Here is a 25,431-nt window from a genome sequence, read left to right on the forward strand (position 1 = left end):
GAAACATGCATTCATTTGTGTTTTCTTTGAAACATGGTTAATATTTGGGCTACATTTGGAAGGAAACTTAACTAGTGGCTACATACAGTAGTTGGCTGCTTATTAAGTTCCTGCAGTAGAAACAGGGCTATTCTGTCATTCATAATCCACACCCAGACTGTCATCACAGCTTTTTCTAATTTCCCCTTGCACACTTATGAATTGATGAATGTCGTCACAGGCCTGTTTGCTGGCTCACTGTTTAGTTTGACCAGCCAAAAGAGACTCATGAGACTATTTATTGGAAGTAACTTTGCTTATGAACAAATTCATCAATTCAGTTGTTTCTATAGTATCACCATCTTTGTCTTACATTTAACAACAAATATATTTATTTGTACATTCTTCAACTCTGCTTTTATATTATCATTTATATGATGTGCACTATAAGACGTTGCTTTACAGCTATTATTGCTTTCTATTCATATATTTTTGATGTGTATGTGAATGTGTCTACTTGCTGAAAATGTAACATCAAAGTGAAACCATCAAGTATTTAACATAAAAAAGGGAGATTAGGGATTGTGTGTACATGGGAGCACCTGTTCCAATGTTCCTGAGCAGGCAGGGGGTGCAACTAGAAATCCTTGATGCCAAAACAACATTGCACCGTATCGTCGTTATTCATTCTCCTCTGGTAATGTCAAGATAGCGGTCAAGTTCCAAAGAAGTTGTCAGTGCTTGACAAAAATACTACTTCACTGGTGCAGAGCTTCCAGCATCCGACATGTTCTTTCACAAAAATAGAGCCTTAGCTGTTGCTCTAACTCTGCGTGAGAACTACGCTTCCAATGTCTACTGCATGATCACATCAGGTTCAATGTTAAAGAGCAGGTCGTCGTTGTCCCTCCTGACCTCCAGCAGCAGGGCCGTTTCCTCCTGCAGCGCCCCCTGCAAGTCAGCTGTAGTCATCAAAGGTTTGCCGTTCAGTTTCACTATAATGTCACCATCTCTGATACCACCTCTGGAGACAGAGAGAGATGAAGAAAGACTTTAGAAATGAGAAGCAAATAATATAATGAATGTGTAATAAATGAAACTTACTTCTGTGCAGGTGAGTGAGGAACAACCTCATGGACATAGATCCCACTAGTGACATCAGGGAAGTCTGGGTTCTGCTGTTTTAATTCCTCAATGAGCCTAGAAGAACACACATATGTGACATTTTCATAAAGAATGCATAGAATCTTAACAAATGTCCAAATATTTGTAAGTACTACTGTTCGGAGCTGCATTGTGTTGACATTATTTTTAGACAATGAATAATAACCCTCCTCCATTCATTAATTTCTGTCACCATCCATTTGTTGACCTAAATGAAGTAGAACACATTCCAGGCTCAGTTCATGGCTGGTGACATAACAAGAGCACTGCAATGCTGACCGCCTAATCAAATGGAGTGTTTGTACAAAGTGATTAAAGCTAACTAAGGCTAGGTAAGGTAAGGCTCACTTCAGCTAATAAGGCTAAATTGGTTTGGCTTTAGAGTTTAGACAGTGTGGGACTGGGGGGGGGGGCAGAGTCATATTTAGCTCATTAGAAAAGGGTCAGGGTTAGATAGGTGAGTCTGCTGTCAAAGTGCTAAATAAGTGCTGATTAGTTCACAGAGATAAAGTGGCAATGATGTTGTGTACAGGAGGTTAGCCTCAGTATATATAGAATAGTGTAAATAACAAAACTTTAGTTTCATACATACTGTTCATATTCTACACCCTTGCAGTATGTTCCGTTTCAGTTTTGACCCAGTCTAAGAATCCTCTCATAAAGTGTTTATACAATTGCATCAATAGTCAGTCTGACTGATCAATACATGTGATTAAACCTTGATTCATGTTTCAGAGAGCAGAGAGAGTGTATTTTTAGCTTTTACACCATAAAACATCTACTATCACACAGTATCATGTCCTATTTTACCTAAGACATGAAAATATAACATAGCAATAATGATCTTAATGTAAAAGTTGAAGCTGTGAGAGAGCTTTAGCATTTGCATTGCAATAAATAAGTGTGTCATCAGCATAAACATAGACCTGTACATCAGATAGATTTGGAATCCTAATCTATCTATTTGGACGATTTTGTATCATCCAAATTTTGGATGATACAAAATCGAAAAACAAGTATGAAGTTTGTGAAAAGATCTGAAAGACATACGAGATGATTTCCATGCCTGTACATTCCACTGCTTTTGAAGGAGATATTATTGATGATATTTCTATACAGTATAGTGAATAAAAGAGAGTCCAGATGGAGAGTTTTTGATTAAAGCGTTGCAGCTGTTACTGTGATGTAACTTGCTGGACTGTGTGGTTATATTATGTAACATGCTTTGAAAAAGGCAATCGGGTGTGTATTAACCCAGATGGACCATTTTGAAAGTAGATACATATTTAAATAATTACATCAGATGTCACTGAGATCACTGTCTTCTCCTCTCTTCTCTCTATTTGTCATATTTGTCATCAACACAGTAATTATCATGAGGTCCGACTTACGCTGTTGTGATGGTCAGCATCCTTATCCCAATGAAGCGCTTCTTTAGTGACCTCACCTCTGAAAAATGACTCCAGTTAGTGAGTGAATATTCAGCAGGATATTCTCATTGATTCACCGAGACACTCACCTTTACTGTGCTTGTCGAGCGACTCGTTGAGGAAGCGAGTGATTCTGTCAGAGGGAATTGCAAACGAGATTCCTGCTGCCACCTTAAGGGTGTTGATGCCGATCACCTCGCCATCCTAAAAAAGACACAGCAGGAAAACATTAATGACAATTTACAATTGAATTGTTGAAAAGAATATTTTTCCTAGAGTACCACCAGATTCTTAGATAAAGTCATTAGAAAGTACTTAAGAAAAAGGAATTCAAGAATCATAGCTTAAAATCATCATTGCTTTCTAAATTATTATTTTGTAAAGTTAAAGTCTGTGTAAAGTAAGAATAAATATGTGTTCTGAGTTTGACATACCACAGAAAAATGTGTTGTTTACCACCCTGCCAAATTTGAACGATTAAAAAAATCACCAAATATATGAAATTAGGCTTCAAAGTTTTGTAAAACTCAGCCTCTTTCTCTTCTCCCAAACGCTGTGGGAGTGACCGCCGAGTTTGCTGAAAACCCGCCCCCTACCAAGTGTCACCTGTCAATCAAAGTCACCACCTCTACCAGAAACATGAACGCTATGTCTGAGAGCTTTCTGCTGCTAACTCAGCTGCTAGCCCGGCGTGTAACTCAGCGGCTAACTCAGCTGCTAGCCCGGTGGCTAACTCGGTGGGTAACTCAGCTGCTAGCTCGGCTAACTGGTACACAGTATATGAAGCCTAGCTCCACAATTCAAATCTAAATGGTTGAAATGCTTTTTACACCTTTTTTAGGAATACATTTATGACCTATTTAATGTGTTTAGAAGAAAATGTCTGAATTCACTTTACACAGTCTTTAACTAACAATACTGAATTCTAGATAAGTATGTTACAGTTGTTATGAAAGCATGTAAAGTAGGAAACCAAAAGCTTACCAAATTGACTAGAGGTCCTCCTGAATTCCCATACTAAAAAGAAAAACACAATCAACAGAAATAATTCCAACTGAGGTATACAGAATAATACAAAACTTTAAAATATATATCTATCTATATATATATATATACAGTGCTTAACACTTGCTTCATTCTCACATTGATAATAGCATCCGTCTGGATGTAGTCCATGTCAGAGTCCCTGAGGCCCAGCTCCTTGCCGTCTCTCTGTGCGGTACTGACAATGCCAGTGGTGACGGTGTTCTGCAGGGCGAAGGGACTGCCAATAGCAACCACAAACTCCCCGGGCCTCAGGTCTGCACTGTGACCCAGAAACAATATGGACAGCTTTGTCTGGGAAGAAGCAGGCAACAGACAAAGAGAGCATTAAGATCATGCTTTGGCCACCTGATGTGCCAAGGATGGTATATAATGTAGTATTCACTTTGGTATTGGATTTACTGGTGATGCAACCTAGTGCTCCAGTATTTCTCAACTTGGGTCTTAACCTTTTCCACTCCAACTCATACCATAGATGTTTGTGTTTTTAGGTAGGGGCAGGGGATCTTTAAGGTATGCCACATGAAATTGGTATACATCATCTCTGGGAATCTGAAGATGAATTGAGATGCTGCTCAGCACTGTGGGTTAGGGTTAGGGTTAGGGTTCTGTAATCAAAATTGGGTTTTGATTAGGCGCCTTTTCAAGTTTAGAGTGTATAAGGGCTTAGAACATTATGATGGAGGTATATGATGCTCATTGCCAGGCTCAATTATGTCAATTTAGGGTGGTACAATTTTTCACACAGATTTGATCAAAACATCTAACCATTTTTGACCACTTGAGTATTGATATAAACTTCAGAAATCCCTCCATAATACCACATTAATACACAAAGACCTTATGTAGCACAATGGAAAAATTCATGCTGTGATTTGGTGTCAAAAACATTTGACATTTGGAGATTTCTGAAAGAACGGCATTTTTCAGGAACTAGATAACAAACACTTCTGTTCTGGAAATTGCTCAGAAACTTTTATTGTCAATATACTTAGGAAAGCCACGCATCCTCTGAATGTTCTCAATCTGTAGTTTTTGGGTGTGATGTTTCACGAGGCAGTGATTTTTCTAGAGATCACAATAGATCATTTTAAACAATGAGGTCACGTTTCAAAAGATGCTCTCACTACAATGAAATGGCTACTGTGGGGACTAACATCATCACACATAAACACAATCGGTTTCATTGAATCCACAAGACTCTCAGCTTTCCAGTGATACCAAATTTAGGCAGTTCCAAGACTGTTTTAGGACTTTGGGTGCTCTAGTTTCATATAGTGCCAGAATCATCACTCTAGCTTTAGAACTGAGCCTGTTAAACATCCTTGGAGAGTTTGAGAGGTTGCAGTTTTGGTTAAAGGGATAGTTTGGGTATTTTTAAGTAATGTATGAGGTACGTTTCAATAGCGTATCACCTGCAGTTTGGAGAATTAGGCAGGAGTTCTGGCATGGAAGCTAAGCAATGTACTGCTGTGGACGGTCCCTGCAGCAAAAAAAAATCAATTAACCACCTAAACAAAGGCCTATCAAAAAATTCTGTATCAGTAGACTAGACTGCAAGGGGACTTCCCATGATGAGCTATTTGGAGCAATATAAGTAACTTAGCTTAACATATTGCTACACATGCTCTGCAACAGATGTTTGGATGAGAATGTGCTGTTGCAACATGGTTGGTGGAAAATTGTAGTGCCGAAGGAAAAGGCTATCTGGTGGCAAGGTTAACATATTCTAAATATAGCATAGAGTTTTACTGACACTGATTTTTTTTAGGTGGCCTTTTTTAAGTTGTCTAAAATACATTTTCCTGTTGTCCCCTTCCACAGCAGTATATTCATTTGCTTCCAAGCCAGTACTCCTGTCTGTTTCTCCAGATTGGAGGTACAGACTACCATCTACTGCAGGTAATGCACTGACTATGGATGAGTGTGTAATACAACCTCACTTCAAAAAATGCAAACTATCCCTCCAAGAAAAGGATAATATGGATAGATATTACCAACATACAGAACCAACAGCCAGAGTAGCAAAAATGAAACACAATACACCAGCAGTGTGCACCTAGTTGGACCCAGAGGTGGCACTGTCATAAGAGATTATTGAGGTAATAACTTTTAATGTTCAGCTACATATGCTTTTAATTGCTTTGTTAAGCTTGGACTGTTTTCAGAGGAGAACTTCTTTACAATAATGTTGGTGAGTAGTAAAATATGACGCTAACTTCTAGTTATACAGAGCAAAACAACATAACTATGACCCAGGTGAAAAGTGTATTTAAGTGGTACATTCTTTCTAATCCAGCCACTTTCACAGCTGTGCTCATGAAGCTTTCCCACCAAAATGACTTTGTGCATTTACAATGTGTTTTTGGTATAAAACTGTTTTTAAGTGTACAAATCTCTGCAGGAAACTGTAATCTTAATGACTTCAATTTGTAACACATGAAAGCTATAACTGCTGTTTTAAAAGTTCCAAGAACCGTGCAAGTAGAGTGAGTAGCAAACCCTTGCACAACCTACAATCAATAGTTCGAACCTGTCAGGAACATGATGAATAGAAATGTAAAATAAAGTATGGAAAAGCAGTAACTGCAGCCTGATGCTGATGATGGAAACAGACCAAGTAAAGTTATTAAAAGGACACGTAAGACAAAATCTGGAATGTCATCTACTGTATGTTCAATATACAGTAAATGCAAAAAAGTAAGTTGTGAAGAAACACATGAGTGTGTATCCACAAAGAAAAATCTGAGGGGGGATCTGAGGAAAAAGGGTGAAGAGGTAAGGGTGAAAGGGAGGAAAAGAATGGAGCTGAGTGGAAACACATGCTCAGCAGACAGATGGGATGACAGAGAGAAGGAATGAGCTGAAACTGCTCTGTTTAAGATTTCTTTAAGGTGGAGTGTTTTGTATAGTGTTTGTCTTTCTCTCACTCCGCCCTGTCTTGGTCCTAGTCCATCTCTCCCAGTTCTAATGCAGTGATGTCAACCTTCAGTCATGCTGGAACCTGAATTCATCTGATATTGGTTTTTGAAAGCACATGCTGATATTTTTTGCACTGAATGATCCACCCACCACTGGCTTTCTCCAAAGATTCTAAATCTCTGCAGCTGAATTTTGAGGAAATATGTATAGAATTAAGAAGGAATCTAGGATAAGCTTCATTTTATTATTTTCGGGGTTTTTTGTTTTGTGTGTACACTGATCAACATGAGCTTTCACTTAGAGCCATGGAACAAATATGGAAAAATACAAAATACACCAAAACATTCCCTGTCTCCTGAAAACTGTCTTACTACTAATTTGCAACAACAAATACATTTTATAAAACACAAAACAAACAAACAAATGCTGGTCAGACTGAGGTCTTCAAGTAACATTTCAGGAAATGAGCAGATTTTTAAGAAACCCTAACCTCAACGCCTGTGCAACATCCATGCCAATGAAAATCACCATGAGATGGTTCTTGGCAACCATGCGCTGCAATGGAAATGTATCTTTGGTTGCTACCTTGGTCAGCTGCAAACGTCTTAATGGTGACTGAATTCTTGAGAGGGTCAATGCTCCCTACAAAGGAACTCTGTCATTCCTTTTAAAAAGGTTTCCCTAGTAGAACTTGGATAAATTCTAACAGACCATGGCTGGTCCAGTGGTCCAGGACTCTAACAGGGCCAGACTCTCTGAATGCACATCTCTTGCAGGGGGCCATGCATCCAGTGATATAGGGGTGGAGATGTAATGGCTGTTGTACATCTGATGTAATGTAATGTTTTCATTGGTGGGTCAGGCTACTTTCGGGCTGTTGTCATTGGTTGCACTGGTCCCTGGGTTGAAGGCTAAGTGGCAGTAGTCCACTGAGCTCAAGAGAGAGAGAGATGGCTATAGAATATTGACTCAAATACCAGTCCAAGTAGGTATGCCTCATAGTTTGGAATATATCCAGGTGGAGGGGAGTATCAAATGCTGAGCAACTGATGTATAGCTGGCAAGCTTTAACATAGCTGGTATGCTATATCTTTCAGAGAAAAGCATTCCAGCCACCACTGCACAACAGCTGGCTCACAAGTTTACCCACTAAGTCATTCATATGGTCAAGGCTCTGTAGACTGGGACCTTGTTAAATATTGGGTGGAACAGCCCAGAGGTCACAATGACCACAGACATACAGTAGGGTGTTTGCAGCGAATGGAATGTACAGGTGGTTAGACATGTGCACCAATGTGAAGGTCTCAAGACAGTACAGTCTAAGCACGGTCCTCAAATTATCCATGGACTAGGGGCCATCATTCAATCTACCTCTTGGATCTTTGCTGCCAAACAGGTCTACAGGCCCAATCTGGACCACAGGACCTTTTTTTAATGGCCCACGTACACACATCACACAGCGGGTAGCTGTCTTTGTACTTGAAACTTTGTCTTTGCAAAGACTTCATCCAAGGTCTCTTCTACCATTTCTAAGGCAAGCTTTATTTTTGCAAAGTGTGTGTTTTAGGTGTGTATGGTCTCATCCTGCATAGTGAACAAGACATCCACTGCTTCTTTACCCAGGCTTAAGTTGCTCATCTTATTTTTTATCCAGTGTGCCAGCTCAAAGGAGCATTATTTAATCCATGCAAATGTCCCTGTTGCACCTCTGTCTCAAAAATATTACTAAAAAATCCAGCAAACATATAACAAGTGCAATAGTTTGAACAACTGTGGCTGATATTACTCACAAAAAATTAGCATCTTCAGCTGGGAATTGACGTAAGACAAACGCATTAAGAAAATCCCCTTTAACCCCTGAGATCTGGATGAGCTGTAGACTCAAGCTGGAAGTATTTGGTGTCATCCCAGGAGAGGTTTGGATCCTGACTGTAGCCCATCACCCCACCCTATTAACACCACTGACACATACTGTAAACAGACAAGTTTAGTCTGCTAACCTTAATGAATGCTTGTCCAAAGACTTATTACCATGCTGGAGTTTTACTGGAAAGGGAGTGCTAATGGAGACCATGAGGCTGATGGATAAAAGCTATCCTGTGGAGTCTGCATCGTTAACAAATACTATTTTGTTTACATCTAAACTTTCCAACCAAAATGCATTGTGTGAATCCTTAAGGTTTAACAGCCATGTTGAATGCATTTCCTACCTCATAAAACATTGGATTGCCTTTGTTTTTAATGGTTTTTAAACTAGCATTGGCTATTGGCTTGCAGTCTTCTTCCCCTCTGTGTCACATCACCCTGTGGGTTATTGTAGCCTTGCTGGTAGAATCTTGCACCAATGGTGGCCACAAATGTCCCATATTAGTTTTAAAGCAAGAGTGAATTAGCAAGCAATAAAACCCTTACACAACTCAAAACTCTATGTTCTGCAGCTACACCCTTACTTGACCTCTAGTTTATGGTAGCTAATGTTAGCAAATGTAATACTGTGTAATGTATTTTACTAATTCAAACCAATGTTCAGTGTACAACTCAAGGCTTAGTTAACCTCTTCAGCTTGTCCAAAGATACATATCTGATACATATTTCTTACATGTTGTTTTTAAACATGTAAAAATTTCACTAGGGCTGTCAGCGCTAACGTGTTAAACACAATGTGATTAAGGGCTGAGCATAATGACATTAATCGTGCTGCTCACTGACTCTCAAAACCACTGTCACGGATTGCTGTTATAATGGACCTCTGTAAACTGTGCACAGTGCACAGCATGTGTTCATATGGCAGGCGTCTTGCTGTTGATGTCATATTACTGCACTGTCTGCACACATGGTTGGACTTTCCTTCAATGTCCCATCGCTCTGTAACTTCAGAGGAGTGCTGCTCATGTTTCTGCAGAGTAGCGTGCACTTGTGTATATTTCATAAACTGTTGTGAAATGCAAAATAATAGTATTCTAAACATGCTATCAATCGTGATGCTAAAAACACCAAATCACTGGAGATGCTATTGCATGAAACAGAAGACCAAAAACTAACCAAGAATGTGTTACTGTAGCAGACATCTGGGCGTTCTTTGGCACATTTCCAACACAGCTTAATGTTAAATGTGGTACAACACTCCATCACCCATGATGCAGAGTGAGCAGTTTTAAGGGGAAAACCAGAATCAAAGAGGTAAATGAGTCCTATCTTAGGGGAACAAAAGCACTGTGTGAAAGGCAACAGGAACAATATACAATAGGGTGTGTTTATCTTTGTAGCTGTGATGAGGTGTTGTGCCTGCAGTCATCCACCAAGCAAGAGAGTGTCTCAATCTGCTACAACAAAGACTACAGTGTTAACAATGGTCAACAGTCTGGCCTAACAGTGTCTAGAGAATGGTTTTCCCATCTAGTTACTTCACTTCAGTTGTACACCAGATGTTCATCTCATGCACATCTGGTTGGAAGCTTGTAGCTGCCTGCCATAAGGAAAGATGAAATAGTTTGACATTTGGGTAAAAATCTGTTCTTCCAGTGCTGTGTGTGTACATTATGTCGCTAATTTCAGTTTTCTTTTAATAGAGTGATAGAATTTCAACCTTTTTCACCTAATCATTTTCTTTAAAGTAACATAGGAGAGCATTTAAAGGGGAAACCAGTTTAAAAGAAACTAAATTTGCTTAAATGTACTGTATATTCTGACTTTTGTAGAAATATAAGACATAATTTAAGCAGCCTTTAGTCAGTTTGTACTGTTATTGATACATTGGTGTATTACACTTAAAACTGAGATGAAACAGTGAGTCATTTGATTCAGTTTTCCCCATGACTGCACCTTTTCACGCAAGGCTAACTGAGACAATGATGTGGTGATGTGGACTCACCTGTGCGTTGATTTTGATGGTTGCAATGTCTGACTTTTTGTCAATGTCTTTGATACTGGCTTCATAGACATCACCATTATGCATCTGGACCTTCAGGGAAAGGTTGGATAATTAATGAATTATGAATTCATCATTTTCAAATGAAAGATAATGCATAGCTTTGTATCAGGAACAGTGTATCAGCCACATTTTCTGGGTTAAATGCCTTATGTACCTATCACAGTGAGAAATTGACAGTCAACATTTTTGAAGGCTAGTACCCAGCCAGCATGTCCACGTGGGCCCCATAATGGTTACATTTGGGCTGCAAAGATGTGTCTCAAGTGGGTTTGTCTGCAGTTTCCACGATGACCCCACCTGTGTTTGCCCATATGGGCTTCAAGTGGGTTCTGACTGGGTTTCAGGTGGGGCCCAACTGGGTGAAACCCATGTAGACCCCATATGTTTGCCGGTATGGGGTCTAAGTGGGATCAGAATGACCTGGAATGGGGCCCATTTAGCCAACCCACATGAGCTTCACATGTGGGGCCCATGTTTCTGAAACAAAATGGGCCCCATACAGTTTTCTTTGCATGTGTCCATTTGAATGTTGCCAATGTTTTAGGTTTAACATCCAATACTGACTGTTTTCAAGCTGCATCATATACATTTTATCAATGTAAAAACAATGACTGAATCTCATCCCATTCTTAAAAGAAGAGTTCAGCATTTTGGAAAATAAGTTTATTTGCTTTCTTTTTTAGATTAGAAGATACCAGTCTACAATCACAATGAGTGAGCTTTACAGGTGTTAGTGTTAACTTTACAGGTTCAATATCAGCAAACCAATCTCAATGCAACTTGAGGACTCAGGAAGGCCTGGTATTTTCAATGAGCATACGGATTTGTTTGCAAAGCTGGCACTCAAGTCAAGCCAGAAAAGTAAAACAAGGGATCATTGTTGATAAAGTGGACTTCTGTACCTTAAGGTGCTGTTGACCGGACACTGGAGCGGTGCTGGAGACTACATGGGCATTGGTAACAATCAGTCCATTGTCTGACATCACAAACCCAGATCCACTAGACAGAGGGATGTTCCGACCATAGAGAGGATGTCTAGAATGTGACCAAAAACATCAAGAAATTCAAGAGATTTGGTTGGACTTAAAGACACAGGACAGCCATGATTGCTCATAATTTTGTTAAGCCCATTATTGTTAAGATCAAGGCTTGAGATAACAAACAGTTACTGATTTAAGGCAGTTTTGTCAAAGGGAATAATTGTTATCTCTATTTCTAGTAATCATGACTAAATGCAGCACTACTATCTGAGGGTAGTCATAGTCTGCCCTAATTAGTTTCATGCCTAATTCAACAGCAATTGAAGGGCCTGGACAAATTATTGCCACTGGTCTGTGTCTGACTGTGAAATAACTTGATAACCACTGATATCTACAAAATAAAACAACTCTAGTAACTCTTTCCAGCTGTTACATGGTGATTGTCCACAGTAAAGTGTTTACACTGATAAAAGCACCTTTAACTTTACTTGTTGGTATTCCCAATATGGAGCTTTCGGTAAAGTTTCTCCAAAGGGTATGAATGTGAAAATGCTGTTTATATTGTAGTTTGAACTGACAGTGATATAACTAATTACACATAACACACACACACACACACACACACACACACACAGTACCTGAGGAAGAGCTCGATGTGGACCACAGCAGGAGCGATTTTCTCCACCACGTCAGCTATGAAGTTGAACTTGTAACGAGGACTGACAGCATTTGAAGGACCTATACTGGCAACAAGAATTATGTATTTTAATCATCAGTCAGTACTTTGACATACTACAATACATGAATTAACCATCAGATGCATAAGGATAAGAATAATTTCTATGCATTAGCTTGCCAGGACTGTAAACTGTCAACCGGCAAAAGCAGTGATCACTGACTGCAAGTCATTTACCTTAAAGACCGTGTAAAGTGAATTCAGACATTTTCTTCTAAACACATTAAATAGGTCATAAATGCATTTCTAAAAAAGGTGTAAAAAGCATTTCAACCATTTAGATTTGAATTGTGGAGCTAGACTTCACTAACTGTGTTTCAACATTTCTGTGTTCAGGATTTAGTGGACGGGTCTGAAAATCATAAACCCACCCCTGCTGCTGTAGAGGTATAAATACATTCAGCACACACTACTACTACTACAGTCTACAGTTAGCCAGTTAGCTGAGTTAGCCACTGAGCTAGCAGCTAAGTTAGCAGCAGAAAGCTCTCAGACGTAGCGTCCATGTTTCTGGTAGAGGTGGTGACTTTGATTGACAGGTGACACTTGGTAGGGGGCGGGGTTTCAGCGAACTCAGCGGGCACTCCCACAGTGTTTGGTAGAGGAGAGAGAACACAACTTTGAAGCCTAATTTCATATATTTGGCAATTTTTAATCATTCAAATTTGGCAGGGTGGTTAACAACACATTTTTCTGTGGTATGTCACACTCAGAACACATATTTATTCTTACTTTACACAGACTACTTACTTAATAAGAAACATTACTTTAATAAGAAATGTGAACAATGAATATGAAGAGCCTTAACTGACTTGAGTGCAGGCAAAGGTTAGTCTGATTTCACAGACACCACAACTCATTGGTTTGTTAACCTCAACTTTTTTCTTTATTTGTGAAGCACTTTTCCAAAGCATAAAACACAGATTTAAAACTGAATAAAAAGAATGTTGATTGATAAACATGTAATGAAATTCAAGGTTGTAATCAAAGTGATAAACTAAATAAGAAGCTTTAAAAATAGATCAATTAGATACAGACTTTCATGGTTCTCAGACAATGAAATGTACACTGACTCCTCTAGTGCCACTATGAAGTTGATATTTGTGGTTTTGACTGAAATGTCTTAATAATCATTGGATGGAATAAAACATTTTTCACATGCTCATACACCACTTGATGAGTTACACCGATGAGTCTGACTTTTCATTGTTTCTTCATCTGTCTTTTGTGCACTACTTTGGTTTATGACCTGTGTGAAATGTAGTACATTCCTATCAAATACTTTTTATTTAGTACTAATTATCACTAAATGCATACATACATCTACTCTAGTCCATGTTGGAGTTGCAGTTGCACTCTGACGTTATGGTAGGCCTGCTGAAGAAGATAAAGCAGGAAAAGCCGAACTTGACGATTCTTTGTTGACTGTATGTCGCCACTGTACACTGTGGTCTGTTTTCTACTTGATTTTTCTCTTTTTCTCTTTATAAACATATTGGTTATCTGGTTATCTGATAGTGTTTTGGAAAGAGGTGGAAGATGAAGAGATTGGCCAGATCCATTCACTGGATACATGTTTAAATGTGTTTGCAAAACCCAGCACAAGAATAATGGAATGGGCCAAAGTAGAGTCTCAGAGATGATAGCGGCCATGTTTAGAAAAAAGTGCCTTCTTTCAGTGCCAGCCCTTTGATGCAGTGGGGGTGCCAACACAGAATCATGTAGCCAGAGGCTGGAGGTTGGGTACGTTCCTCATAGACTTTGTCATTTGTATTTTATAACCAGAACGTCATATTTCTACAATTGCTACAAGAAAAGTATGACAAATGTTGCTGCTGAGAACCATGAGTCAAACTCATGGATGTGTGTGTACTCAAGCTATGGTACATGTATACCATATATATATACAGTATATATATATGTGTATATATATATATATATATATAGGGCTGTTTTTAGCCTGAAAAAAGTCTTAAATGCCAAAGTGAATAGATCTGATTAGAATTGTAAGATTTACGCCGATAGTACAAAAAGCTCTTTTTTAAAAAGTGTTGGCTAGATCTGTCAGGCATGATATGTATAGCTTACTGTAAATTTTCAGCACTTTAGGGATTCCACAGTCTGTCATGAGAAGTGTAGCACCTAAATCCTTATTTCCCTCTGAGCTCATCACTCTAAATTCTGAAAGATGTGGTGAACAAAGTCTAGTGTAATGTCAGCCTATCAGAGTTAGGACATTTCAAATCAGTCCCTTCTGTCACCTACACAAAAATGAACAAACCTACTTGATGGCACAAACTTGGCAGCAAAGATGGAAAACCAAGTTAAGCTCCCAGGGTCCCGTAGTAACGGCCTTTACTGTTCAACCAGTAATAATGCCTTACATGTTGTCTCTACAGCTGCACTGCTGAGCCAAGTCAGCCTTTGAGGAAAATGTGGTTTGTTATTTTAGACTGGAAAGAACTTTTCATCCAACCACAGACTGAAGCCAGTGAGTTCAAGTCTCGACATTTCTTTGAAATAGTCCTAGTTATTATTGCATGGCCTTCCAATGCCATTCAATGACCATTAAGAGATCTGTACTGTATGTTGCACCATTGAATGATCATTGCTGTCTTCTTTATTTACACCAGTGTCACACTGTCAATGGTTCCTTATCAATAAAACCAAGAAATTCTAAAAAACTAATAGCTGATTATAAAGGCTGCACTCTATCCCAATAAAACATTGATAAATATACAGTATGATACCTGGATGGTGGCGAACAACAGACATGAATGTAATGGGATGACAATGTTGCTCCAGGATATAGTGCAGGCTGTGTCTAGCTTGTATTGAACTACTGTCTGTCTTAATATAATATTGACGTGCCATTATATATGTGGAAATGGGTCTTAGTTGCTGTAGTTCCTCCTCTTCATACAAACCCTAGAGCTCATCTCTTGGAAAGAGACTTCAGTGGAACTAATTGGGGCAAAATCCACAGCCCTCATTCTGCATTCCTAAGTTCAACTAAAGCTTAAATGATGCATCAACAGTCTCAGTTAGCTAAATTGAGTCAGTGTACTTCAAGGCTACAGCCTGTTTGATACTAAAACCCTTCTTTTGTGTATGTGAACAAAAGTGCACTGAGAAGAGAAAATCACAGTGAAGAAACAGGAAAGAAAAACACGTTTTTGAGTGGAGGTTTGAATATAATAATAATTAAAGCTGCAAGCAGTGGTGAACGGGCCCTCGCCCCCCCATGCATGTCGGTTTACAGATACAATAGGGCTTCGTGCTGGTCTCGGGCCCTAATAATATCGTCAATCTATATTGAATGATACAAAGTTTAAAGTTTGACCTGATGGTGGTGCTAGAAGAAGGTATCCAGAATGAAAAGGTTCATCCTATGAGGAGCATGAATGGATTCTCATAAATGCAAATGGAATCTTCCAACTAGATTCTGATTCTTCTTGTGGAAATATAGTCTGTTGATGGATGTAGGGGAAAGGTTAATAGGTCATTCAGTGGCCAACCATCTTTTCAGGCCATCTGTCTGAAAATCAGCACAGCAGAATCAGCTCTGATCAACAGTCTGATGAATGAAACAGATTTCTGCTCTACTGACTGCTACAATCATCACAATCCCCACTCAGTGAAGGGGGGGGGGTTACAGTCATACGAAACACACACACACAAACAAAAACACACACACACACACGAATCCCAATGAGAGATATCAACTGAGGAAACAGGAAGTCCCTGCAGCCGTTGTGGCAGACTGTATTTACATTTCCCTTTGATCACAAACCGTTTATTTTGTCTGGGTTTAAAGGGTATGTGGCTGGTGAACACACACACACACACACATACACACACACACACTGTCACTGGAGCGTTACATCCGTGAAGGGTGTGGTAGATTAAAAATATATGGTTGACTGACCTGCAAGTCCTATATCTGTTGAGGTAAATCATCCGTAACCCAGATTATAGTGAGTTTAATTCAATTACCCAAAATGAACACTTACCTCGTTCATTTTCACCTAATAAAAGAGTTCACTTATCACGTATTTGGATGGGCGATAAACCAGCCAATCAGGAATTCAATTAAGAATGAAAATTGTTTTAAGAGCTGAAATTGAGGAACAGAGTAAACACTGTGTGAGTAAAGCTGAGTTAGAGAGCTCATTATGGCATGCACACTGATATACTGATACAGCACAAACCATACTTTTGTTTGCTCAAATGAAATTATTCTTTGCATGATTGCAATTTTTCAAAACTGTCTGTGCAAAACAGTTTGGCCTAAAAAAATGATCCATCTCATGCTCAGAATGAATGCACAAATAGAGCTGCATATGAAGCATTTCCATATAACTTTCCGTTTTAGTCTGGACTTGATGTAAGTGATTCAAACTCCATGTATTTCAGGACAGCTTTCACATGTGTTGTTCTAAACACCCAACTTCTGGTTGATGTCTCTCTGAGGAAAATCTTCATTCACAAAGGAAGTCATTTATTTTAGGTTTCTAGCAGCAGCAGCAGCAGTGTCCCAGTTTGTCTGTCTTATGTTGCCTTGTTAATGGAAAAACCTTTTGAATAGCCATATTCAATGATGAAACCAAAATTGCCTGAAAATGAGCCTGATTGCTGCTTATTTAGTCCTGGTTGTTTAATGTAACAGAGAAATGCTTTTAATCACAGTGACCGCGTTTTCAATTGAACACAATAACTGGGAAGACTTTCTAGAGTGGATAATTATTTGACCAAAAGCCAAGGCTGTAAACTGTTCATAGGTGTGAACGAACCACTTCTCTCACTGAAATAAACAAGTGCAAGTTGGTTTTCATTGTGTACTTGAATGAAATGAACTTAGTATAAAGGAGGAGACAAACCTGAAAACGGTCTGTCTTTGTTTGGAACAGTGTGGTCATGTGCTTGGCTGCAGTCTGCATGAAGCACTTCCTTTAAGCAGTGGTCATGCTCCACTTTTATCATTTCAGTTAACAGCAGGGAAGAAAGTGGAGTGTGTAAGACAGAGATGGAGAGAATGTGGGACAGATGAAAAGAGTTAAACAGCATGGGTCATTATTTAGTGGCCTGTAACTTGACTTCCAATTTGGTTTAGAATGTCTAATAAACTTCCAGGCAGGAGAATGTTTATCAATGTAACAGAAACATGTTCAGCTGTAAAACTGTAAAACAACAGCTGCTGGTGGGTCTTGCACAATATACTGTGTGTGTGTGTGTGTGTGTGTGTGTGTGTGTGTGTGTGTGTGTGTGTGTGTGTGTGTGTGTGTGTGTGTGTATGTGTGTGTGTGCATCTATTCCAATGATTTATTAAACCTGCCTCATTTACTGACGTCGTCACCATCTTTTCTGATGGTGAATGTTTTCACTTTAGCTGGTGATCTGCTAAGACTGAGCACAGCCCGGGTTAAACTCATTGGACTGCTGCTAAATAACACCTGATACAGGGCTGGTTATCCTCCTGAGACACAACCCTTTTGTTTATGCATTTTTAATTCTTTAATTTGGGATTAGTACTAGGACCTGATAAGTATGAAAACTTGAACAGGAAGTAGTTTTTGAAAAAAAAAACCTCATATGAGGACAATGGGTTTATTTTACTGTGCAGTGTATAAATTCCTTACAGTTACACTTTCCCTTCTCACAAATGATAATAAACTCCCAATGTCCTCAAATGAGTACAAACAATAGCTTATTGCTATTGCTAAAATTAGTCAAATTTGTACAGCATATCAAATTACAAATGTTATTAAGTATAAATAAAAAAGATTCAATGATAAAATTTGATAAGATTTGAATTTGGTTTTGTACCTGGTCTACTTCTCTACCACTAGGTGGCACAAAACATTGTGTAGTAATGAGGACAACAGGTCAAAATGAAGCAGAATGAAGTATAAGGTCCAGCAAACCTAAAATGTAATGTTCCCATATGAGGACGCAGGGTCACAGGAGGTTAAAGTGGTTCTTGAATATGACTAAAAAGCAATGGAGTGCAAATATAAGTAAAGGTTTCCTGCAACTGACCTTGGTTGAAGAAACTAATACAAATATTTCAGCGCTGCAAACAAACACACTCCTCTTATCAACAAGTTCTCCAAATGAAATGAACAAAAACGTTTGACCATCACCATGCAACTCCAGAACAACATATAGGAGTGTTTTCTAATCGGGTTCCCCTAGGAGTTATCATCAGGACCTCATGTGTCTACTTTTCAAAGGTGTTACGCCACCATTGTTGTCATGGCTACCATAATAACCATTTGGTTAAGGTTAGGAGATGATTGTAGTTCAATTTTTTTTTAAATTGGCATTTAAAATCACAAACAACCTCTGAATGAGGATAATCTGTCCCCATATGTTGGTCAATCAAATACTGCAGGTGCACATTCTTGGTAGATTTCTTGATCTGGAAGTAGGTGCCTCATGTCAAAAGTGTGAGAGTTGGCAACCCTGACTAATGCCTGTGTGATCTGTGCAGTCTATATTACTGCCCGTCCCTCAATGTTCCACACAAAGTTCTACACTGCTACAAAATATCTGTTTCTGTAAAAACCTAGGCTAGGCTCAATGATCAGCTCTATAATACCACCAGCTGATTGGAAAATCATGAGATTTATATTTATTTCATCATCAAACAAAATACTGAATGTTTGAAACACATTTCATGATAATCTATCCAACAGTCGTTGAGATATTTCACAAAAAAACAAAAAGTCAACCTCATGGTGGCACAAGAGGAAAGGTGAGGGGATCATTAAAATCAGATGAATCCATCCTCTGGACATCACAAACATCTGGACCAAATTTAATTGAAATCCATCCAATAGTTGCAGAGATATAAGTGTGAACCAAAGTGGTGGATGACCAAACAATACTTGACATACCAGTCTGAAAGCAGTCTGGATCAAAATGTAAAGCCTTCACCCCTTTATAAGCAGGACAGCACACTATCTGACCACACACTTGTGCAGAGACTCAACACCAACAACATATTAACTCTGTTTTGGGGTTGTATTTTCCTCCACAAAAACACAACAGCCTTTTAGCTTGAGGCGTGGTGTATTCCCACTGTCTACTCTGTTCCAAATAACTGCTTCATGTCTGCTCTAACAGGCTGTTAAAAGGGCACCTGCCCTCTAACCAGTGTTTATTGGTGCTGTGAAGCCTTGTTAATCTGGTTCTTATTAATGTGTAGACAGAGAAAAACCACAAGACAGTTTAATGAGGTGGGCAGTGTTGGTGGAGAATGCACTCAACTGATGAGTCAATGCCATATTATGTGGGAAACACTTTTCTGCTACAATAAAACCAGGACTGAGGTCCAAGGTTCATTCTTAATCCTGGAAACAGCAAGGTCCATTTATTAGCTGTTCTGGACCTTTCACTCATCAATCAATTAAATGATCTTCATCAGCTGATGGAGTTCGCCCAATTAGAACTGCTACTAAAATAGCTGCTAAATAGATTTTGCAGTGACATTGTTTCTCAGTAGTGGGGTTATTTTGTTAGTAGATTGTAATTAATCACATTTGCACTGAACAAAGCAGTTTGTGCAGCAAACTGTATCATGTTTAGTTCTAGAACCCCACTGATCCTGGATTTTTGAGGTTGTTACTGTTTTCCAGGTGCAGTGTGTAGAATTTAGTGGCATCTAGCAAAATGGACTTGGCAGGAACAGAATATAATATTCATAAATATTTTAGTTTTAATTAGTGTATAATCTCGTGAAAATAAGGATTGTTGTGTTTCCGTTACCTTAAAATACACAGATCATTAGTATACACAGTCACTTAGACCCTTTTTATTCACATAGGGAGTGGGTCCTCTTCCGCCATGTTGCACTGCCATGTTTCTACAGTAGCCCAGAATGGACAAATCAAACACTGGCTCTAGAGAGCAGGGTTTCCGCTAGAAAAGATGCTAGGCCCAAGCACTGAGCAAAAATTGGAGGAGAGCCAAAGTTGTTGCTTACTTCAACTGGATGACAAGTAAAGGGAACTTGGCTTGGGTCTTGGAGTTGTAGCATTTATTCACTGACAAATAGCCTAAAATGTATGCAGAGTGCATTGTTCATAACTGTAGATATTGTAAACATTATTTTAATTCACTCATGAAGAGGGTCAACTCAGGTCATCAGGCTTGCAACACATTAGCAGAAACCCTGAGAGAGCATCTTGCCTAAGGAAACGTCAAAGTGAGAGGAGCCAGGAATCCAACCACTGATCTTCCAATTAGTGGACAATCCCAATCATCTCACCAGCCTTCACGTTCATCTGCTGACCCTTTGAAGGGACCCCACCCCTAGGTTGGGAACCACTGGACTAAACTAGCTAACTGTATATAAAGTAGTGTAAACTAGCTAACTGTATATAAAGTAGTGTAAACTAGCTAACTGTATATAAAGTAGTGTAAACTAGCTAACTGTATATAAAGTAGTGTAAACTAGCTAACTGTATATAAAGTAGTATAAACTAGCTAACTGTGTATAAAGTAGTGTAAACTAGCTAACTGTATATAAAGTAGTGTAAACTAGCTAACTGTATATAAAGTAGTATAAACTAGCTAACTGTATATAAAGTAGTGTAAACTAGCTAACTGTAGGCTACCTATATAAAGTAGTATAAACTAGCTAACTGTGTATAAAGTAGTGTAAACTATCTCCACCGGCTACAACAGTAACATGCTGCTCTAACACTGATGCTTCACTATTAATAATCTAATGATGTCATATATAATAATATATCAGTACTTTTACTGTAATACTGCATACTACATCACTCATAATACTGCACTACTTTTACTGTAATACTGCATACTACATCACTCATAATACTGCACTACTTTTACTGTAATACTGCATACTACATAACTCATAATACTGCAGTACTTTTACTGTAATACTGCATACTATATCACTCATAATACTGCACTACTTTTACTGTAATACTGCATACTACATCACTCATAATACTGCAGTACTTTTACTGTAATACTGCATACTACATCACTCATAATACTGCACTACTTTTACTGTAATACTGCATACTACATCACTCATAATACTGCAGTACTTTTACTGTTATGTAACTACAACAAGCTGATTGTATTGTATTATGCTTTTACTATTTGAAAGTCAAGAAAATCTGACACATAGGCTATTGGGTTTTATAACAAACACATAATAAACTTTCTGATGAGGACTCTTCTGTTAGTGGGGTGTTTGTACAATATCACAATATACTTATCAGTGCTCTCTGGTGGACAGATAAGCTTTTGAAGCAAACAGGTAGAGCTGATGGTAGAAATGTGATTCTGCAGGATATGGAGCTTCAGATAAAAGGTTTTCCTTTAATATTTGATTGATTTAAGAAAATACATTGAGAATGAATTACTGAGACTGAATAATTACAGTAAACCATGCTGCAGAGTCTTATTGTTCCCTACTCACACTATAAATGAGTTAATTAAGAATTCTTATTTAATAACTTATTTATTTTTTGTTATTATTTTTTAGCCAGATTAAATTCCTTATTACTGGCTTGTTTTACTGCATATTGCTCCTGATGCCAAGTGTCTGTCAAAAACACAGAGCCGGTCCTGTCAATAATTTCCTGCACTATCATTGCCAAAACAACCATCAGTGCATAAACCGTACCTATGCTGGTCTCACATGGTCCCTTCTGGATCTGGGTGACGCCTGGCTGTCCCTGCTGCAGAGCCTTCCTGCTGGTCGCCTTCAGCTGGCACACGTTACCGTACGTCTTCCCGTCGCTGCCGCACACTTCGTGGTTGAACTTGCACTGACAGAAGCCTTTAGAAAGCCGTTTGTTTGCCGGGTGTTTGCACTCCAGTCCGTCCCCGCACGGCAGGTCGTCTTTGCGGCCGCACGGCTCCCTTTCTCCCTGAGCGCACACCAGGCAGCAGTTGCAGCGGTCCGGCACGTACCCGCTGGGGCAGCTGGGGCTCGGACAGGTACTTACATCGCAACGTGTTGGGCACTTGGCTTTGGGTTCAGCACTGGCAGACTGCTTGAGGTAAAGGAACACGGCTGTGTACAGGATGAGCTGCATTTTGATAAAAGAAGGATTTGAACAGATAGAAACTAAAGACAGTTGAAGAGAAGAAGAGATTTAACTCCCTTATTGTTCATCACTGTCTTGAGACTATATGGATGGAAATCCCCAAACACGAAAGAAAGACAGACAGTTGTCTCCCTAATATTGCAAAAATACATCAGAATAAAGCAATCCTAACTTTGGAACTTGGCAGCTGAAGCTTGCCACTGTCTTGTATCCGCGCGTAAATGTGCGTCCAGACGCACTGCTGCAGAGACTATCCACTGGAGTGAGACTGGATGTCTCAGTGTTGTCTATTTATCCTTTGTCCAGGCTGAGAGAACATCCACTCTGCTTGCAGAGAGAGCGCTTGGAGCAGTGAAGCCGGCCGGGGAGAGAGAGAGGTGATGTGGGGAGCAGCTGGGGGCGTGGCGACGGAGCTCAGACTCAGATGTCTGCAACATCACTGCTGGCGTTTATGACCATTAGACAGACACATTCAGCCTCATGGTCATTGTCTTATGTTGCACCATGCGTGTCCTTTAGTTCTGAGCATCCCCAAATGATGACAATCAACATCATTTTTCTTGATTTACCAGGTTTTTCACAGTTTAATTATAGAGACTCTCCTATGTCTGTGTTTGTAAAGCTAGTTACATTACAACATGTTGGCACATTCATACAATTATTACATATATAACCTTTCTAATAATCTATAGAAGCCATTTAATCTATATACAGACATGTAAAAATTAAAATTACCATTTGTTCAGGTTTGGTAAATTCATACCAGAAACCCAAAAGTGAACTGTCAGTTCTGTGCAGATGAATACACTGTTCCAAATCGGAAGAAGAAACAGAAAAAGGAAAGGTAAGGCGATATTTATTGGTGGGAAACAGGTGAGGAAAAACTAAATGCATTAGTTGTTGGTTAGGTACCTGCATGAACAGCAGTGGGATATTGTGACAGGGCCTCAATACATGCTAACCACAAACTTCTGCCAATAAAGACAGACTCATTAAACACTTTGCGCTGCTTCACATCAGCCCACAGCTGACCGCCAGCTGACTGCTGTTATACACATGTTCTGCACCTGCCTCAGAGGAAATACATGATGTGTAGTCTGTGTTCTTAATCCAAAAATCACTGTAGAAATAGAATCGGGGATTCTGGCCTGCCAGTGTCACACTACTATGACTCTGATAAACAGTCTCATCATACTTAGCTTGGAATACAGGTTGAGAATATGCTTACCACTTCCAAATTTCACTTTCCTTTGCTTTCCTTTGACTGTGGTGGTATTTGCTGACTGGAAGAAGAAAAGAGAACAATGGAAGGCTACACTAAACAGTTGTGAATCCCTGGTTCACCAGGTTCAGACAGCTCTCTTTCAATGCCTTTAATGGGGTCATCTAGGCCTTTCTTTAGACCTGGCATTAACATCAGGTGATCCAATCACAAGCACTAAATACAGTACAAGTGTAAATGAACTCCAAGACGCGTTGTGATCCCATCATTCAAACCACTTTCAGAGGTGGTCTGGGACACATCTGACCACATATCTAATGTGTCTTGATGCATCTTCGGCCAGGACGGAACAGGAAAATTCCTCATCAATGGAGGACGTGACGGTTGGAGAATGGAGAGGAGCACAGATGTACATGGTTAGAGTCATCTGAACAGTAGGAATAGTCTTCTAGTTCATTATTAGTTCATGAAACATTTATATCTAGGAAATAGCTATGTGCTTGCACTCTCAGGTACTCTCAAGGTACTTGACTATAAACTGTGATTAAAGGACTAGTGCACAGGATTTAGTGACATCTGGTGGTAAGGGTACAGATTCCAACAGACTGAATACACCTCCTCTCCCATTCCAAACATGTAGAGGAACCTACGGTAGCAGTGAAACAAGAGAAAAACATGAAAAGTCCTTTCTAGAGCCAGTGTTTGGTTTGTCTTTTCTGGGCTACTGTAGAAACATGGTAGTGAAACATGGTGGCCTCAGTGGAAGAGGACCCACTCCCTATATAGATAGAAAGGGTTAATTCTAAGGGAACAATAACACAATTTGTTCTTTCCAGATGAACTTTCCACTAAATTCTACAAACTACTAAACAACACACCAAGGTTTAACCAGCTGAGACATGACAGCATCTCATTACTCACCAGACGTTGACTGGAAAGCTTTATTGTTTGTTAGCTGAACAGAGGGAAGTGATGTACCTGGTTTGCTGTTCAAGTGTTGCAGTATAGACCAAGTACTTCTAAATGAACTGGAAGCACACCTGTGTCATTTTTAACACAAAAAGAGCCTTTTAGTTAGTTTCAGAATTTGGACGAGATGTTACTTCAGAGGTGATTTCTGGAGCAAACCACTTGACATTAAGGTGAGAGGACGTTTAGAATTTTTCATGTGAAAATGTAAATATCCAACTCTTCAGTGTTTCTCTTGTAGGATTTTACACAATGAGTTTATAATAAAACAATCATTAGCATTAAAAAGTATGAAGAGAATGTTAGCTTTGCTGGTAGTAAAAACTTTCTCTTTGGGGTTGGTTGTCACATGTTGGTATATATACATATATGGTGTGATATATCTAGTTCCTTCCTCCAGATGTAAAGCTCAGGACAGTCAGAGAGGTGAAGATGCATAATATTGTTATATAAGGATAAAAAAATGCACTTATATGCACGTGTTTATGTTTTATTGGTGCAGGAGATGAGTTAGGTTGGTGTATTTCAATGAAACTAATAATTTTAAATAATTTTGATAATTTTGTAGATCTACATTTTAAATTTAAATAACACAGTAACAACCAACCCCATAATGTGTGACTACAAACCCCATGAGGGGATGGGACGGTTGTCACAAGTGCACAACACATATTTGACGGCTCATATCTTTAGAACAGAATCAGCTGAAGGAGAGTAAGACCTCTGTATTCCTACCTGACACTTTAGACTTGCATTACACATTAAAAGGGAATTTATTCAGGATCCAGTTTATGTGGAATTCAAAGGAAAGTAAAAAGTGTGACTACCAACCCTGTTCTCCCCTAGTTGTTGACTGCATGGAATGGATAAATATAGAGAGCAGATGTACTTATTTACTGCACATTTTCTGTTATTTTTCATTCCAAACTTTTTTTTGTTGGATCTTCTGTTTGCCTG

General features: G+C 39.1%; 1 protein-coding gene across 1 annotated transcript; it reads right to left on the reverse strand.

Annotated features, from left to right (window-relative positions):
• Nucleotides 1-834: 834 nt before the first annotated feature.
• On the reverse strand, nucleotides 835-22,271 carry htra3b (HtrA serine peptidase 3b). The gene is made up of 10 exons (XM_053343815.1): nucleotides 21,857-22,271; nucleotides 12,089-12,188; nucleotides 11,373-11,505; nucleotides 10,411-10,500; nucleotides 3,717-3,911; nucleotides 3,558-3,590; nucleotides 2,663-2,777; nucleotides 2,535-2,592; nucleotides 1,084-1,179; nucleotides 835-1,003 (listed from the first exon to the last, which is right to left on the reverse strand). The coding sequence occupies exons 1-10, from the start codon at nucleotides 22,269-22,271 to the stop codon at nucleotides 835-837; spliced, it is 1,404 nt and encodes a 467-aa protein (XP_053199790.1).
• Between the last annotated feature and the right edge of the window lie 3,160 nt (nucleotides 22,272-25,431).

Source organism: Scomber japonicus, chromosome 22 (genome assembly GCF_027409825.1).
Source record: "Scomber japonicus isolate fScoJap1 chromosome 22, fScoJap1.pri, whole genome shotgun sequence".
In the NCBI taxonomy this organism is placed as follows: domain Eukaryota; kingdom Metazoa; phylum Chordata; class Actinopteri; order Scombriformes; family Scombridae; genus Scomber; species Scomber japonicus.

Bases quoted from the DNA above. Each gene is read 5' to 3' on its own strand.
- htra3b (XM_053343815.1), bottom strand. From the start codon at position 22,271: ATGCAGCTCATCCTGTACACAGCCGTGTTCCTTTACCTCAAGCAGTCT. The intron at 10,501-11,372 runs GTACAGAAGTCC...CTTTCCCTGAAG, and splicing joins CCGGTCAACAGCACCTTAAG to GTCCAGATGCATAATGGTGA. The intron at 3,591-3,716 runs GTGAGAATGAAG...TTTTCTTTTTAG, and splicing joins AGACGGATGCTATTATCAAT to TATGGGAATTCAGGAGGACC.